Source organism: Neopsephotus bourkii, unplaced genomic scaffold, assembly GCF_033783945.1.
Source record: "Neopsephotus bourkii isolate Nb327-2 ecotype Australia unplaced genomic scaffold, CSIRO-AGI_Nbou_v1 NB_1293, whole genome shotgun sequence".
NCBI classification, from domain to species: domain Eukaryota; kingdom Metazoa; phylum Chordata; class Aves; order Psittaciformes; family Psittacidae; genus Neopsephotus; species Neopsephotus bourkii.
The window spans coordinates 1,103,538-1,121,663 of record NW_026901777.1 but is presented as its reverse complement, the minus strand read 5'-3'; the positions used below and the strand labels follow the sequence as shown (position 1 = coordinate 1,121,663).

Below are 18,126 nucleotides of genomic sequence, written 5' to 3'. Positions count from 1 at the left end.
ATTATAAACTCTAATATCTCCATAGACTTAAAGGTAAAGCCAGAGAGGTACCCATTTCAGAAAGGGAGAAACTAAAAAAAAGAATTTTTAAAAACACACGAAAGCATAGCATAAGCAACACAGTTAGACAAAGGAGGACTTTGGGCTAATTCAAAGTGCTTGCACATGCATGGCAGCTGCTGCAAGAAAGATGATGCAAAATCATTTAGTCAATTCTCAGAGCCTTCAGAAATAGAGCAGTACATGTTTCCTCTGTCAGTAGAAAAGATACTTACTTTAGAAATAGCTGAATGCAGGACTGAAGCAGAAGCAGCAATTTCATTGCCACCTAGTTCAAGAGAACAAATTAAAAAGTCTTAAGAAAATATTTTCTACCTGAAATATTTCCATTTTCAAATTCAAGATTATTAGTATTTGAAATACAATAGTGAAGTATAAACTATTTTTGCTTCCCTTCTGAATGTTCAAATAGCAGAGTTACTGAGGGCTTGCCTCCCTGATAGAACTCTCGGAATCCAAGAACTTTCCACTTATGATGGGATTTGAGCCACTGGTTTTACATGTCCCTTCCAGTATTTTCCAGACAACAAGAATGAAGCACAGTCTTTCCTATGCATAGTAGTACAAAACCAAATTACATCCATCTTGACATGAAAGATGTTTTTTTAGACATCTTACACCTCCTTCATGGTTAAGACAACATTAGAACCAGAAGAAAATTATGTCAAGCCATGTAAGATTACCTACCTTCAGAGGATAAATTTTTGTTAACAACCATTTCTTCTTCATCTTTGCAGTTACCAGGAATGGCCAACATTGAACCAGTTCTAGTGTTGTCACTCTCTGACCAAAGTGGAGATTGTTGTGGCTGGTGACATAATAAACTCTGATGGGGACACTCCTCATACAAAGTTTCTTCTAACCAAGGAAAACAGATAACTGCAATGTACCAATGAGACCTGCCCAGCAGTGGAGAGAGGGGGAAAAAATTGTCAAAACAGTGTAACATCTGGTTCTGCAAAGGATATGAGAAGTTTTTATAACATTCAGAGCTCATGGACAACTGTTCTGTGACACATAACCACTGTTGCCATGTTTCTTCATGGCATCTCATACTTATCCTCTAATTCATTTTACTTTGCATTGTGGCATAACAGCAAAATTAAGTATCAATTCCTTAAAAGAAACCCCAAAACAACAAACCCATCACTGGAAGGTGGGGAGAGAGTACTGAAATAATATATGATCCCAGTTTTGAATATAACTGAAGGCAGGGCATGCTTCTAGCCTCATCACTTTCTGCAGCTGTTTTGCACATATAACTCTCAATGACTATTCAGTTTTACCGGAGTTGCCATCTGCAGGTCAGTTATTCAACCAGGCTAGGGTACAGACCTTGCAAGTACTACTCCTAATCCATTAACATTACCAGTTGCTGTGATTTCTTCACAGAAACATTACTTTAGTGCACAGAAATCATTATAATGACACACAAATGATATTAAAAAAATCACATAAGATCATTAGATTTTGAAGATCTCAAAGAACATGTGTGGAATGAGTAATTTTTAAGTCTCTTCAAAAGTTAGATTTTCTATTTAGTCACCTATTTACTGAAAACTGAATCATAGAACTATTCTGTGATTTCTATGATTCTGTGACAAATGCAGTTTTCAGTAAAACAAAAAACAAAGATGCAAAGTTTACTGAAGGTGACTTCAAAAATCATCTTCAAAATCTAATGAACTCATGTGTTAATCTCCAGTGATCTTGAACTTACAGACACAAATCTATCACCACAACATTCAAATATATAAATCTCTAAATATCAGGTGTGAAAAATAAATAGACTTACTCCTCATTCACAGGCACAAAGATATAATCTTTACTGAAGATGTTTATATGACGAGTCCATGTTCTTACTCTTCTGTGTCTTCTCTGTGCCGCTCTGCAGAAACCAAATGACAACTGTTGTTCAGATTTGTTCTTTTGCAGCTAAAGCAAAGCATGGGGATTAGTACTCCTACATCTTCCCCAATCCCTCAATACGTTTCTCACTTACTCTTGAAATTTCCCTGACAGAGAAAAAAAAGAATCTGCACACCGTTAAGCCCACGTGACTAACAAGCCATTTCTGAACCATCTTAAACTCTTCCGGAAAAAAAACAAACCATCCATAGAATTGAAAGGATTTCTTGCAGTTACTTAACCAGTAAGTATTATTTTCTACACAAAATGCAAAAATCTCATCTAAACACCAGCCAGTGTAAAACAGATCTATAGCAACTTACCAACATATATAAATTAAAATTCACAGTACCACTTTGAAGGCCTATCTAAACAACCTTATCTTTTGAAGGAAAAAGCTAAATACAGTCATGCAACACACCTGTAGCAAAGCCAGGACTAAAGCACACTCCCTCCAGTCCTGAGCTTTAGGTGCTGGAGCACATTTCATTTCTAGTCCTACAGACATAACGCATGAGGACAGGTTACTAGGAGAATAATAAAAAATTAAGAAGAAACCTAAATGTGTATTTTCAACTTTCTTAGGCTGCACAAGTTGAAATAGGAATGAACAGTTTATGAAACTTTGCTCCAGTATCATCTGAAAGCAAAATTCACTGTACTCAGGAGATAAACCTATTCCCATTCTGATTCCATCTTGATTGGCAATTAAGAAAGGCAACTTCAGTGCGGATTCAACAGGAGAAAATGAGTAATGGAAAAGCAGTGGGACTCTGCATGGGCCAGCATTAAGTGAAGACTTGCCACAAAAGCTTCTTCTGCTACATGACTCTATAAGCACTGGGAATAGAAAGGGGAAAGCACCTACAGAAAGAGTTCTCATCTACTGCCTAAGCAGCATAAACAAAGGGAAGAAAGGGTCTTTAAGTAGCTACAGCAGATTAAATTAATTACATTTACAACAGTACAGAGCCCAATTTCCCCTACCCATTTATCAAAAAACTCCACAGAAACAAAACACCAAACCACCTGTAATCACCAGGTAAGTATCTAAGCCCAAACAAAAAACCAGAACTTCCAAAGCTATCTCTTGATCTGGAGCAGCTAAAGTCCTTGAAGTATGGGGAATTACGAGTGCCATTCCAGTTCCTTAAGAAGGTTATGGAGAGCCCAGCCTTGCTAGAGGAATCAGATCAAGCCACAACAGCAGCCTTAACATGGATAGTTTTGTTTCCACCTCAGAATATTCAGGGTCAGATGACAGTAAAACAATGGAAGACATTTTCTCAAGCACAGCTCCCTGAATTTTTGAGACATCTTTGAGAACATTACAGAAGTTGCATTCCTTTTCCCCTTAATAGCTTTCAACTAGCAGTGACTGCAACACACACAAGATGGCACACCTCTTTGGGCAGGTGGCCATCAAGTTTGTCAGCAGAACGAAAAACCTGGGGAATAAAAGAAGTTAAAAAAGGATAAAAGAAGAAAAATCACTTCAGGGAGAACTGGGATGAGGGAAATATAACAAAACAAGCAACAACTCTGATAAAATGAATGATGAAAACAGAATGAAAGTTGCTGGCAGATCGTCATTGTAAGTGAAGTGGCAGGGCAAGCTCCACTCTCAAGCACCAGTATAGAGAAGAAATGGAAAGTGTTCTAGAGATTGTTTTTATAGAATCTTAGCTGGAAACGCAAAGCGATACAGGGTTCTTGAGCTGTTAATGATACTTTTTCTGTGAAACTCTCCAATTCCACTGTTCAGAAGTGTTAAAAACCAAATGTGCAAACATGGTGTGTAAAAAATCGTCTTATTAAAACTTCGGACAAGAATTTATTATCAATATGTATAATGAAATATGTGATAAACCTAAACATATTTTTAGAAGTGCAATTTCTTGTAATTATGCATACCTTGCAAAAATGCATATACTAAAAAGATCAAAATACATAAATAATTGTCTGAAAATTCAGATAAGGTTGGAGAAACGTGGTAACATTTTCATTTCCATTCAGTATGAAACACATGCACGTTTAAATGAAAAACATCAATATGCTTAAAATGAGAGTTACATTTAATCACTAGCCCCTTGCACAACAATGATTGCTATTTAATGTGCTAACTAGAAGATGATCTGCAGAACTTCCAAGTGGCATCGACTGACAGCTTATTTCTGCACATAACAGTGTCTAAAATGAACTTACGGAACTTTGAGATCTCCCTCAGAATTTTTTTCTGTCCTGGTCAGGCACTTATAGAAGAAACTGCTAAAAATGTGTGTGCGGTCAGCAAGATGTTTTGGCACCTTTTCCAACAACAGGTATCTACCAAACAAAAAGGAAGGAAATTACTGAATTCCTTTTCTAGAAAGTACCATTACTTTCTGATTAAAAAAAAAAAAACATACCAAACAAAAAAACAAAAAAAAAACACCCCAAAAAATCCCAGAAAACCAACAATCCTCCCCCCCCCCCCCTCCAACCAACTCCACAACTATTTTAATGACTTATCATACTCAGGTTAATAATGCTTCTGAATTTACTTTTAGGGTTAGGTTTCTAGTCTTTGTTATCCTTTAGATAACAAGTTTTAACTGGCTTCTAATTGCTCACAGTTACAGCAGCCATGCTGCATGCCAAGCAAAATGAAACTCTTGCAGACAGCCTTCAAAAGAGCCAGCATTCTGCTTAGGTTTAAGTCAGCACAAAGAAAATAAATCTCAGCTTCAGAGAATTGCTGTCCACCATGCTGGTTCTGGAAAACTTGCTTTCACAACTAACTTTAGGAAGATGGCACAAAGCAGGTATGCCAAGCACAGCTAACTCAAGAAACTTCCACAATTAGCTGCAGTGCTTTCTGCAGGAGTTGTACATCAGAATTCCTGACCTCTTGTGTGGAATAGGAAAGGATGCTTCATTTCATGTGAGCTTAGTAAATAAACTACTAGTATAGACCCTCTACTTTGCTCAGCTGCCTGCTTAAACCTGCTCAGCACTTTCTGTTCTGTGAGGTAACCAAGAGGCTTTTTTCCCCACACTATTCTGTCTGGATATCACAGCCCTTTAGAGGGATAAGAGGAATGAAACTGAAACAATTGAACCTGCTGAAAATATACAGATCTTTACAAGGAGTCCAACTTACAAATTCATCATGCTGTTACTTCTGAAATTATTGTATCATATTTAGAGACCAACATTACAGTAGTTCGAGTCCAGATTAGGTCACATAAAGAAGGGTACAATTAAAGCTGTGATTACTTACTTAAGATAGAAATCAATAATGACATCATTGAGAAACTCTCCATATTCTAAGCACTCTAGGTCTTCTCTTGTGACTCCCAGTCCTCCTTTTGCAGGTGGGGGTGGATAAATAATTAAGCTAGAAAATACAAATCAAAATCATGTTGTAAGAGTGACAAGCTGACATTATTTTTCACATGTAGAAGGTTTTCTAGAAAATGTGTTAAAAGTGGTGATTTTCAAAACTGTTGACTAACTCAAACGTCCTTTCCCATTTCTTATTCCAACGGTTGAGAGTTACAAATTAAATGTGCACCCCAACGCACACTGAAATTTTGAGAAAAGTTTTTTAAAAGATTATTTTTTTACCTTCATCTTGGTTTTCTTTTTTTTTTTTGATAGAAAGTAATTGACAAATGGCTATATAAAATGGAAATAAATTCTAGGGAACATATTCTCGAATAGTATTAATGAACAGTGACTTTTTGTTCATCATGAGTCCAATAGGACTCCCACGTTTCCAAGCAGGAAACTTGGGTTTACGCACCATATGTACTGTTAAGTAGACTGAAACTGCTCAAGTTACCTCTACTACTAGTATTTAAAATATATTTTAAAAGCTGTACATTAACAAATATATTACTTAACTGGAATGACGAAATGAGCAGTTTTGCTGTTGCAGAAACAAAAACAACTGCTATACTGTCAGTGACTGAAGAAGGCAAGAGTTCTTAGGAGCAATTTACTCCAGTAATGTTTGCTGTACTAGAAGCACAAGGGCTAACAGGCTAGTGCACACCAAACTGAGATACGTCAGTACTCTCCTAGTACCTTGCTGCATTACACACCTCTGTGTTCTCATTTTCTGTCTTTAGCTAACCAAGCTCCTGTACTAACTAGTAAATTGTATGACAAACTAGTTATAAATAGAGAGCTAGAAGAATAAAAGAAAACATTGTTTATATTAAAAAAGAAGAAAAAGACTCAGCTGAAGTTTAAAGTTTTGCCATGATATAGACTTAGATGGAAACTCACAGAAGCCATGAGGTCCCTACCCTCCCATTGATGCATCCATGATATGAACTTGTAGTCACAGTTAAGGTATTCTGACTTCTGTGAGATTTTCTGTCATCCTGTAACACATCCATTTTGTCTGTTAACTATTAGGACGGAAACAGGAATAACTACATTCATAGTCGGTGGTATTTTAGATTTCTAGAGCATCTTTAACATAACACTTTCAAATAAACTACAGAATAGTAGTTGAAGCCAAGGTTTTTATTCCAGCAATTTGTTTATTCAATTTGTTATATTTTCATCTTCTCATTTATATGAAATACACATACTTCTTAACTGCTCCAGTTTCTCTTACTTCTTTCCATTCTTCATTCAGGGCAGAGGACAGAGAGATAGAATAGCAACCACTATTCTGCTTATTTGCAAGGACATAACTGGGTCTGGTCACTTTTGGTTTTGATTCCTATCAGAAAAAAATCCAAACAATAATAATAGGAAAAATCATATGTAAATGATTTATGTATGTAATATGTAAAACAGAACACACAATAAACAATCCTGAAGCCCACAGCAATATCCTGCATCACTGAAGAGGAATCCTGCTGGAGAGCAGAAGTGTACACATCACAATTTAGGCAAATATGCCACTAGTCATATAACTAAAAAAGTTATATCCCTTTTAAAAAGATGACAGTTCTTCCTCTGTTCATAACCTCTCTCTAAAATTGTTTAAGTATATTCAGCCAACTGATACAGAATTGGCTTTGGCGAAGAAACTGGACCTGTTGGACCTGAACAGATGGAGAAAAGTATCAGACTGTCTTAATAGGAGCTGTGAATGCTTGGAAGATTTGAAAATCTAGTTCTTTACCAATCTGCCTAAAGATGATGTAGGACATGCTAGCTTGATTTTTAAGTTCCCAGTTTCATAGCCAGATTGATCTATTGTCTCTGTGCTTTTTTCTGATGGGATCAAACATATGTAATTTCTGAAGTGACAAGGATGTGGGGTTGTGTTAAGACAGTACTCCTCAGAGGGAGGTGTATTAACACAGTACCTTGCACAACTCCATCTTTCCAGCACCATTAGGAATTATTTAGCATTTCAAGCTGTGACTGGCCCAGCAGTACACCATCTAGAGGTGCCTGGAATGAGCAAGATGCACAGCTCCTCCTCTGCTGCACCCCTTCACTTCTAGCTCAACTGAAAAAAAAAGCTCCATCATTCCATACTTGATTAATTCCAAAACTGCTGCCCTGGAGACACCACAAGGGCAGAAAATCCCTGCCTGGTTCTAGGCATAATCAACCATGAGCTGACCTAAACCTTCACTATTTGCCACTTACTGACGAGGTCTATACACTATCCCTTTGTGGACACAATCTAGTTTACTGCAAACCTTGCCCCACTGTGCAATAATGAGACAAATAACATGAGAGAAATAACAAACATGATTGATTTCTTTTTTTTTTTTTTAGCTATGGGAAGAAGGTGTATCTAAAATTTACTAAAATGTGTGAATGCCAACAGGTGGTGATGAATCAAACAACTAACCTGAACTGCAGGCTCATAAGCATCTGAGATATTCTGTTTTGGTATACATTGCTTTAGTAGATCCTTACTGTAATTTATAAAAGAGCTCTCTTCAGGAGAAAGGTCCTTAAACAAGGATAGTGCTTCCTTCAAAGACAAAAACTCAAGGAGATCTGGTGCTCTGTTCTTCTTGCTCACACCTGTAATCACTTCAGTCAGTCTGTCTTCTTCCCATTCTGCGAGTGGTTGGGACAGTTCAAGAAATACGAATTCGCTAGATTTAGCTGGAGAGGGAATGCGTATTAACTATTAGGTTGGATGATAAAAACTTGTTTGCAGACCCACAAAGGAGCACTGAGAGACAATGGCAGGAGCAGAAGCCAAAGTAATATGCTGCCAGCTTCCTCTGAGGCCATCAGCCAACCAAAGGCCCACCTCCATAAGCCCAGTGGAGCACAGGAGCACAATGGCCGGTAAGAACCCAAATTAAGGACTGGGAGAAAGGGACACCCAGTCTGGGCCCTTCCTAGGGCTGTCCCCAGAGACCCTGAGGCTCAGGGTCCAGACCTGAAACCCATCAAGACAAGTCAACACCAGATCACCTTTTAGACTAAGGAGAGATTGTGCTGAGGTGTACGGCACACATGATGCAAGACCAGGGAAGAGCATTTTGAGATTGGCCAGGACTTCTTATGGGATATTTAAGGGAAAAACCAAAGGCAGGCATTCAGATGATTTGTAGAGGAACAAGTATGGGAAAATAAGAGGGCTAAAGGCATAAAAAGGACCAGTCGCATATAAATACTTTGCTAGTCATTACACTTGTCTGACATGCCCTGCACATTGATCAGCAGTCTATCCCATCTTCTCATTTAATTTCTTTCTAACCCTCTCCTGGGTGAACTCTCTATTTGAGGATGTGTGGGTGTCTCTGAACACAGCAACTGAACTGCAAGCGAGCACAGCTGCTAGTGGATCAAGCTGAACTAAATGAATAGCTGAAGTGCCTTGGGAGGCAGGAGGGTGAGCAAGTTCCTAAGGGACAGCTCTCACTGTGGGACTCACCATGTACCTCTAAGGATGAGAGCACAGGGGGGGTCAGCTACTGGGACCAGGGGAGCCCTGGCCAGCTATGTGCCTGTGTGTGCATGACAGCTTGTACAAGCAACTGGCAGTGGCTTGTATGTCCAGGTGCCAGCAATGGGAAGACTGGGATCCAGGGCCAGCAACTGAGCAGACAAAGTGTCTTTTAATAGCAAATTTCAATAATGCAATCAAGAATTACAAAATGGTTAGGGTTGGAAAGGTTCCAACCCTATCCATCCCCTCTGCCATGGGCAGGGATGCCTAGACCATGACACCCAAGGCCCTGTTCAACCTGGCCTTGAACACAGCTAGTGACAGAGCATTCACCACTTCTTTGGGCAGCCTGTTCAGTGCCTCACCAGTCTCACAGTAAAGAATTTCCTCCTTGTATCTAGCCTAAATCTCCCCTGTTTAAATTTAAACCCATTAGCCCTTGTCCTGTCACTGCAGTCCCTGATGAAGAGTCGCTCTCTGGCATCCTTGTAGACCCCTTCAGATACTGGAAGGCTGCTATGAAGTCTCCATGCAGCATTCCCTTCTCCAGGCTGAAGAGACACGACTTGCTCAGCCTGTCTTCACACAGGAGGTGCTCCAGCCCCCTGATGGTCCTCATGGCCCTCCTCTGGACTTGCACAAGAGCTCCATGTCCTTCTTATATTGGGGACACCAGAACTGCACACAGTGCTCCAAGTGGGGTCTCATGAGAGCAGAGTAGAGGGGCAGGATCACCTCCTTCAACCTACTGGTCCACTCCTGTTGATGCAGCTCAACAGATGGTTGGCCTTTTGGGCTGCGAGCACTCACTGACGGCTCATGTTAAGTTTCTCATTGATCAACACTCTTAAGTTCTTCTCTGCAGGGTTGCTCTGAATCACTTCTCTGCCCAATCTGTATGCAGTCTTGTCAAAGATCAAATCAACCTTTATCTGCCAATCCTTTCAACCAGCAGGTACTTTTCTCGAGAATTTATTTTAAAGGGGGAAATACTTTATACACAAGCCCAGTTTCAGAGGGCCTCCTCGCACAGATTACAATTGAACCGTGTTACAAGGTCTTTTTGTTAAATAGAAGAGATTGTGAATCACATTGTGGGGTTTTTATTTCCCCAAGTACAACAAGGCATTTTAGAAAAGCTTACAAGCTTTCCTCAGCATTCGGAAACACAGCCGTAAAATAACTGCTTTATTGGTATGCCATATATTCAACCTTTTTATTGCATTTAAGGAAAAAGATTACTTACATGGCTTGCTCATGACTAACTTTCCTAATTGGGTTTCAATCTTTTCTACAAAATCCACAGACAACCAAAGGAAAATTATCGTTGTTGAAGAACAGCCACTGTCACTTCTCCACATACCAAACCTTCTCAGATCCAGAGTATCTACTGTCAGGTTAATATTCTTATTAAGAGCCACTGTAGAAAATAAAGTTTTAAATATCCATATCTTTCATTGTCATAGATAAAGTCATACATGTTATAGTAATTACACACTAAGACGTATGTATTAAAACAGTACTTGTAGATTTTATTCTTGGCATTACATAAATTGTGAGAATCTAATACTTAGATAGGCTATATCAAACTATGTAAGATGAAGTTACAAAATTGCAACACCCAAAGCTAAACATCTAAATGCTATTCTTCATGGAATAAAACATATGGGGTTTTTTGCTCAGGATAATCACAGTTAACGCCTACAAATACAGGAAAATTATTGCAAATCATGACTTCCTATTAGTCAATCCAATTCAGAACTTCTCACCTTCTCAGAACCTTCTTCTATGGGATAGAGAAACCACACATCATCTTTGGAAAATTGACTGAATGAAAATCTACAGTTATATCCGTCTTAGCTTTACTCAATTTACATTATTGTTTAATAAACCTAAGGGTCTAAAATCCTAATCTGAAAAGACTGAGGTTTCACCTCAAAAACATAGTAAATATAGTGATATTTACTATAGTTCAACACTTAATATATGCAGGGATGTGGGAGGAAAGGCCATTAAAACTACAAATTCACCTTAAAAGTGTAAGAAGCTGCTAAGCTATTAATGTTTACAGTATAGACAATAATATTTTTATTTACTGAAAAATGAAATTTTAAAAACTGTCTTTGTGAAGCAAATAAGATTATAAATTACTCATAAGTAAATACAAAGTATTTTAATGCAATACTTTAATGATATAGAGTTAAGAGAAGGCTAAAGAAGAAAATTCTCTTACCCTGAAATGGGATCACAATATACTTGATTGTAAACTGAAATAAGATTAAAAAAAAAATTAAAAAAAATTAGTTTGCTTTCTACAAATTTATTAAAACAAAGTAGAATTGTTAATTATCTGCATATCTTTCCTTACTGATAGCCAAATAAACTGAAAATAACATTGCAGAATCATTTAGGTTGGAAAAGACCCTTAAGATCATAAAGTCCAGCCGTTAGGTAATACTAACAAGCTCAATATGTCTAGTACGAGAATTAATATTGCCTATTTGACACTCCTACTGCAACACATATTGCAGAATCTAAATGACAGCCAAGTAACTTCCAGAGGTGCTGAGCACTGAGAAATAAGCAGAAAGTTGTGAAGCCTACAGGCTTAAGAAGAAAAAAAATCATGAACACTTAGGACAAAAGGAGGTTAAGCACCCCATGATCAAGACCACTACCTACACTATTTGAATCAAGGACACTATACAAACAATCCAACACTGGGGTATATTTTGCTATTTAGATTAACCTTTGAATTAAAGGCCTTTGAAGAGTCTGTTTACACCACTGCTATGTTAAAAAGACTTGGCTAAATAAAGAATGCTTTTCACTTTGACAGAATGTTGTCATACACATTGAGAGGGTTTTTTTACGTTACCACAGTACGCACAAAGTTTTTTTTTCCCATGGAAAATTTTCACTTTCTACCTAAAAGCATTGACTCTAAAAATATTTCAACTCATCACTCCAATTATTCTGGCATATCAATTCCGGAAATTTCCATGAAATGTTGAAATGTTCTCACTGCTGGATGAGAACTACTGCACAAAACTGCTGTTTAGTGCAAAGCTAAAACTATTATTACAATCCAAGATTTCAAAATGTGTTACTGTAAGAAAAAAAAAAAGCAGACATGTTCAAACATGTCTTTTTCTATTGCAATATACAGAATGAGTCTCATCAAAGACCTGTTGGAAGTCCTGCAGCTGGTACCTTATTTGAAGTATATTTCTACACCTTGTGAGTAGCACATTGCCTATGTACTAATGCTTTTAGTATTAGTTTTGTAGGTCTTTAAAAATACAAAATAAGCATTTTTCTGGTTATTATAACCAGAGCAAGGTCAGCACGTAGTATATATTTGAACTCTGATCACTATGGACTACTTTATTCAAGTATCTGTACTATTTCTGAGAAAAGTAATTGGTGATTATTTCAACTGACATTAATTCTAACATGGCCATTATTTTCCATTAAGATTCACTAAAAGCTTCATCAGTATAATTTCTGTTCCAGTACAGCATTTTCACAGAACCTTTATCTCTGAAAACTGGACCCACACATAACCCCAGTTAGCTTTTCAACTGACAGCAATCCAAACATACAAGGTAATGGAGTACATACTCCGTTGTTTAGCCAAAGCAAAACTCAGTGCTTCCACACTAAGTACCACTAGCTTTGCTTAAGTAGAATTTTAATTTTTAAATATTCTCAAAATTTCGCTGTAACAAAACAACTCACCCTAGCAGGACCTGTTGATAGCCAGTTAAATTTCCCGATGTAAAGACTATCAAATTTCACTGCCAACGCTGGGTTTGTCTGTTTTCTAGGTGTGCTTCCAGAAGGTAAACTGATAGGACATTTATCTTCAATTGACTCTGTTATAAACTGGGGGGGGGGGAGAAATAAGAAAATATATGTATTTAGTAAAGGGCTTCAAATGAGATACTTCCCTCTTGAACCTCAGGAATTTTCTTTGCGTGTACTCCCAAAGCCAATTTACATATAAAAATCCCATATTAAAAAGCTGTAAATATTATTACAATACCCTTAAGGGCCTAACAGTATCTTGCTTCACCTCTAAATTTCCCATTGCAAGATATAGCCTGTGCTCTTTACTAATCTAGAGCCAAGTAAAACCTCAAAACACAGCAACAAAAAATACCCTCTTTTGATATCAAAGGTACAGGATCCAATTCAGTGTTTATGATCAAAATGATGCATCTGTATGAAGAGGCAGCAATGGCTCTTCTGGCTTGTTTCAGGATTACGGAAGGCAAGCCAAAGCCAAAATGGGGCAACAACATTTACAGCTAGTTTTAGATTCAGTGCTAGCCACACAGGAATGGGAACTTTACCCTATCTCTGTCTGCTGTCAACAAAAATCCTTGAACTCCATGCACTGAATTAGAGCAGAGGACTGAAAGACAAGAAGAAACTGCAGACTTGAACTTGATCAATATAAAACATTGTGTGAAAAACAAAACCAAAACCCCCTTTAACAGACATACCTTCATCATGTCTACCTCTAGCTCAGGTTAGTATTTGATCCTTCCTGTTTGTAGTATTAAACATTCCCAAATGTTTATTTTCAAACTATGAAATACACTGTATGTTGCAAAAGCACTTAAGCTTCAGATCCAGAGATCTTCTCTGAAGACTGTCCAGAATTCTATCTGTGAATTACTGCAGCTACTGTTTGTTGCTGGGACTAATCGTATCTGCTCTAAGCATTTCACTTTTGTCCTAACACGCAAGAAAAAAATAAACACTGAAGAAATAAAGGGTTGGCATAACAACATATAGGCCAAAACTGGAGTACCTGCTCTGTGTGACTTTCCATCTTTTCTTCCAACTGCTTTGCTGAGAAATTGAAGTCAGACTGTTGGTCTGTTTTTTTACTATCAGTGATATTATCCTGAAGCACCTCAGTGCATTTTGGTTCAGAAGGTCTATCTTCATCATCACTGGAAAGGACAACTAAAGAGGAAAAAAGAAATATGCACATACTTCACAATGCAGACTTCAGAATACTTCATTCACTATAGATTTCAGATGAACAAAAAATTCTCTCTTGTATGTAATATCAGAATAGATTGCTCAAACTAGTCTGTGAGCTTGAAAGCAAACACAAGTACTGCTTTGTATCTTCATTAACACTCTTTACCCAAGATCCTCCAAATTATTCAACTATTAAAAGAAAGAGGTCACAACACAGCTGTTTCAAAGAAGAAAGAGTATTCTTCCCCATTTTAAGCAACATTAAAAATTACAAGCTTAATTTTCCATAGCCACAAAATCAGCTGCAAAATAAGGACTGGAGTTTGAAAATCCTGACGTCTATCCTGTTTCACAAGTACACAACCCTCTACACTTCAGTAGAGGACATTGGCACTAAGCACTGCTCTCTAACCTGCACAATGCATTCTAAACAATATGAACTCCGTCTTCACTCTTTTGTTTCTCATGTTTCAACTAGTCAGTCATACATGAGTTCTCCTGGTACCTAAGTGTACCAGTAGTAATTTTCAGCAGCACAGATACAGTACATACTTGGATCAACTGAAACAAGTTGCCGATTACCCCTGTAGAGTCTGTTCCGCAGCTTGCTGAGGTACTGTGATGTGTCCATCTTTAATTTTCTGATGGTACTAACTTGTGGTGAAGCCACATTCCCACTGATGTCAGACAGCTGTTTCTCTGACAAGTTTCTGGACAGAGACTCTGAGCCAGGTTCCTCCAGGCAGCTGTGAGCAGGTCTTAAGTGGTTGTGGGTGGAAGCATCTTTATAGTCTCTCTCTAATGGCTGGGGAATACCATCTGGCACCAGAATTGCATCAGATCTGCAATCTTGTCCATCCTCACAGAGTGTGCTGACGCCAGGAGGCTGAGTTGAACTTGATTGTTGCTCTTTCTAGAAAACAGGTGTCAGAGACAGGATATATGTTTATTTCTTGACATTTCTATGATGGTTCAGATTAGTGACCACTGAGATTTAGATATGTGCTAGACAAAATAATTATAGCTTAATGTAACTGCATTCAGAGCTCAAGTCAGTAATTTCTCCCCGTATTCCAAAGGCTGTTACATAAGGCATGAGGGCCAACCTTTTAGAAGTCTACTATGACCCTCTTTCAAACTAACCAAGAAACTATTTGTGATTTTTGAGCAGCTCTCACTGTCTTGACACTGGAAGACCAAGCACGAGTGATGCTCATTACCTTGCAAATGTGTGGCTTTGTCAGCTGGGTAAACAGGACTCAGCAACTGTCTGTTTTTAATGGGATTTAAATCAGAAGGTTAGAGATGCCTTTATTATATTCAAATGCTTGAATATAAATCACAGTTTGTACTGGTCTGATTGATTCCCTCGGTCATTTCTTTTTTTTTTTTTTTTCCCCTCCTTCCTTTTAAATCTTAATGACAGATAAGAATAAAACTTTAGGGAAGAATACAACAGAATGAGAAGGTGGGACAAAGATGACATCTGCAAGATTTCCATAACCCCAGGTATACTTTGTAATTTTTTTATCAAAGTCCCTAAGAAGTTCTACGCCATCTGTGAAAGAAGATTCACTTAAGTAGCTAGATGCCTTGTTTCCAAGATTTTTTTACTCCATGCTCCTTGTCTAAAGAAAACACTCATCTCTCGCAACCTCTCTCTTACAACAAGCTTATTCTGATGTTGTGGACAAAAAGAGTTACATATAATTGCTCTTCTTGATGCACCACTGAGCTACTTCCCCTCAGCAGCTATGACAGCATCCCTGGATACCCTAGTTATTAGTACAATTATTTTATTTCAGATGTTGCTACTGTTTCTACTGAATTGTGTGTGCTTGTGTGTACACAAACACACATATGCAACTTACAGATAGCAGAAGTGATTTTTCTGGAATGTGTGCATTACAATCATCAGAAATATGGCCACTAGATCTTCTTTTCCTTTTCTCAGAATCAAAAGAACCCGCCTGCTTCTGACTAAGAGTGGTGCTGTTCATATTTCTGCTCCTCTTTTTCAATTCATCATAGCTCTTGTTTTCTGTGTCAGGAAAAAAAAAAAAAAAAAGTATTTTAATGGGTTACCCTTAAAATCCTTACCATTTCTTCATAAATGTTATGTCTTAAATAAAATGCATGGAAGCAGATACCTTCCACAACAATTACTTCCTTTTTTTAATTGTGCATGGCTGCCAAAATATATTCCCTAAAATAATTCAGGAAAGATTATTATTGCACCATTAGTTAAGGTAAGGGTATAACCAAACTCCTAGCTCCCTTTTGAGTAAAAATTACCACCCCATACTTAACAGTCTTTATCTTCTGCTGGATGCAATATTCTCCATTTCCTGTTCTAAATCTGCAAGTATTACTAACCAGCATAAAAAAAAAACAACAGAAAACTCTCCCTGGAGACTCAGCCTAGAGTTTACCATTTTTCAGCAGTAATACACTGTCATATAGCGTAAACATTTAAAAAAGGTTTACAAACCATTTGAGCATTCTTAATGTATTACATTCTTGAATATAAAAGACCTATAAAATCCGGATTATAATGGTGCACTGAGGCTGCCCTAAGTTTCCTTTTTCTTCCACAGATCTTATTCACCATAGCTTTATTCCTATTTAAAATCAGCTATTCAATATATTTTACCATATCTATGAACAAACTCCATGCATTTTGAGAAAACGCATATACTGCATACAACAGCTATTTTATTTCTGTGCTCTCCTCATAATACTCGACACACACAAAAAAATATTTCTAACACTCTCCAGAATTGATATTTAAATCACAGATTATTACTAACTACAAACCTTTCTTCTGCAGTTCCTGTCTTCTAGAATTGAGGACATTATTTTTTTCTAGTTCTTTAGAAGCCTTGGTCAATTTACAGAGATCATCATCTGTCTTCCTCAGGCAATGTTCAGATCTGTAAAGAGTATTAACTATGACTTATCTTTAATTTTGAAAGAATACTGAATAAAAATCCCAACAGAAACAACCGTTGGTTAGACCACAGACTTCTGCCTTTCTTGTAACCATGTGGAGTGTGGCAAATGAAGTACAAGCCAATTCAGTTCCAGTTGCAGAAATACAGATACTCTAACATTATGAATGAAAAAGATGCTTCTAGAAAGATGTAACGTATGAAAATCTGACATGCCTGACATCAGACACTGAAATATTATTTTGTAAAGCATGACTGCAGCAAGAAAACATAACAAGGAAAAAAGAGAACAATGTCAGTTGAGTGTATCTTTGGCTTTGTCATTAATACAATGGGAATGAGGCAATGTAGAACATTTTTAACTTAGATTTAGAATGGCTTATAGAATCCACTGAGTAGGTTCCTGCAATGAGAAAATATTTTACATAGAAATTCCTGATCACAAGGGCCTGAAACAGCAACTTTGAAGGAGGTGAGAGGGGACAGGACATGAATGAGGAAGAAACAGAAAATGGTTACAGTACCAGAAACTAGGCAAACTACAGGTGTTTAGTTGAGTTTGTAGTTTTATTCTAAGAAGGTTACATAACAAAATAATCAGTTGAGGGGGGTTGGAGTTAATTTTATTAGTTTGGGGCTTCTGGGGGGTTGTTTTTGTTTTGTTGGGTTTTTGTTTGGTTTTTTGGGTTGGCTTTTGTGTTGGTTTTTTTGTTTGGTTGGTCGGGGTGGTTTTTTTTGATTAAGAGAATATACTTGTAAAGAATATTAACTGGATGGAGCTTTGAACAACCTGGTCCAGTAGAAGGTGTCGCTGCCTGTGGCAGAGAGGTTGGAACTAGATGAGCTTTAAGGTCCCTTTCAACCCAAACCGTTCTATGACATTCAGGAGGTAATGATCAACTCAATAGTATGACATCCTCACATTTGAGGTCTGATCTTGTAAACATACTCTTAATTTTTCTGGAGGCTAGTTAGAGCTGACAAAAATCTATGTAACTGGATTTTGGTTTCTAGTGTATGCATTAGGGTAACATTTAGCTGTATGCTTATGTGATACTTTCTCACATGAACTTCATTACATTCAGTATGCAAGATTTCTGAAAATTTATCAGGGTTTCAAGATAAAAGAAACTAACCCTTGTGACCTCCACTTCATTTTCTGTGAGACTTGAAAAATGAAAAAAAAAATAAAGAAGATCTCACAGATAAAGCAATTTAATGTTGCTCTGGAAAATCTGTTTCATTCCTCCTTTTGTCACCTCACTTAATCCAAAGAGATTTTGTGTTCATTGTTTTGTTTTATAATCTGCCTAACTCAGAATGCTGCAGTCTCTA

General features: G+C 37.5%; 1 protein-coding gene across 3 annotated transcripts in view; it reads right to left on the bottom strand.

The window, feature by feature from the left end:
- The window catches only part of SENP7 (SUMO specific peptidase 7), a 40,607-nt gene that overhangs the window by 7,501 nt on the left and 14,980 nt on the right, over positions 1–18,126 (bottom strand). For all 3 annotated transcript variants that reach the window (XM_061366045.1, XM_061366046.1, XM_061366044.1), the window contains 14 exons: positions 16,658–16,773; positions 15,712–15,881; positions 14,393–14,753; positions 13,662–13,819; positions 12,581–12,727; positions 11,073–11,106; positions 10,086–10,259; positions 7,781–8,043; positions 6,555–6,688; positions 5,231–5,347; positions 4,174–4,293; positions 1,856–1,948; positions 748–959; positions 276–328 (listed from right to left, as the gene is read on the bottom strand). In XM_061366045.1, the coding sequence (XP_061222029.1) occupies positions 276–328; positions 748–959; positions 1,856–1,948; positions 4,174–4,293; positions 5,231–5,347; positions 6,555–6,688; positions 7,781–8,043; positions 10,086–10,259; positions 11,073–11,106; positions 12,581–12,727; positions 13,662–13,819; positions 14,393–14,753; positions 15,712–15,881; positions 16,658–16,773 (2,152 nt within the window). The remainder of the gene's footprint in view (positions 1–275; positions 329–747; positions 960–1,855; positions 1,949–4,173; positions 4,294–5,230; positions 5,348–6,554; positions 6,689–7,780; positions 8,044–10,085; positions 10,260–11,072; positions 11,107–12,580; positions 12,728–13,661; positions 13,820–14,392; positions 14,754–15,711; positions 15,882–16,657; positions 16,774–18,126) is intronic.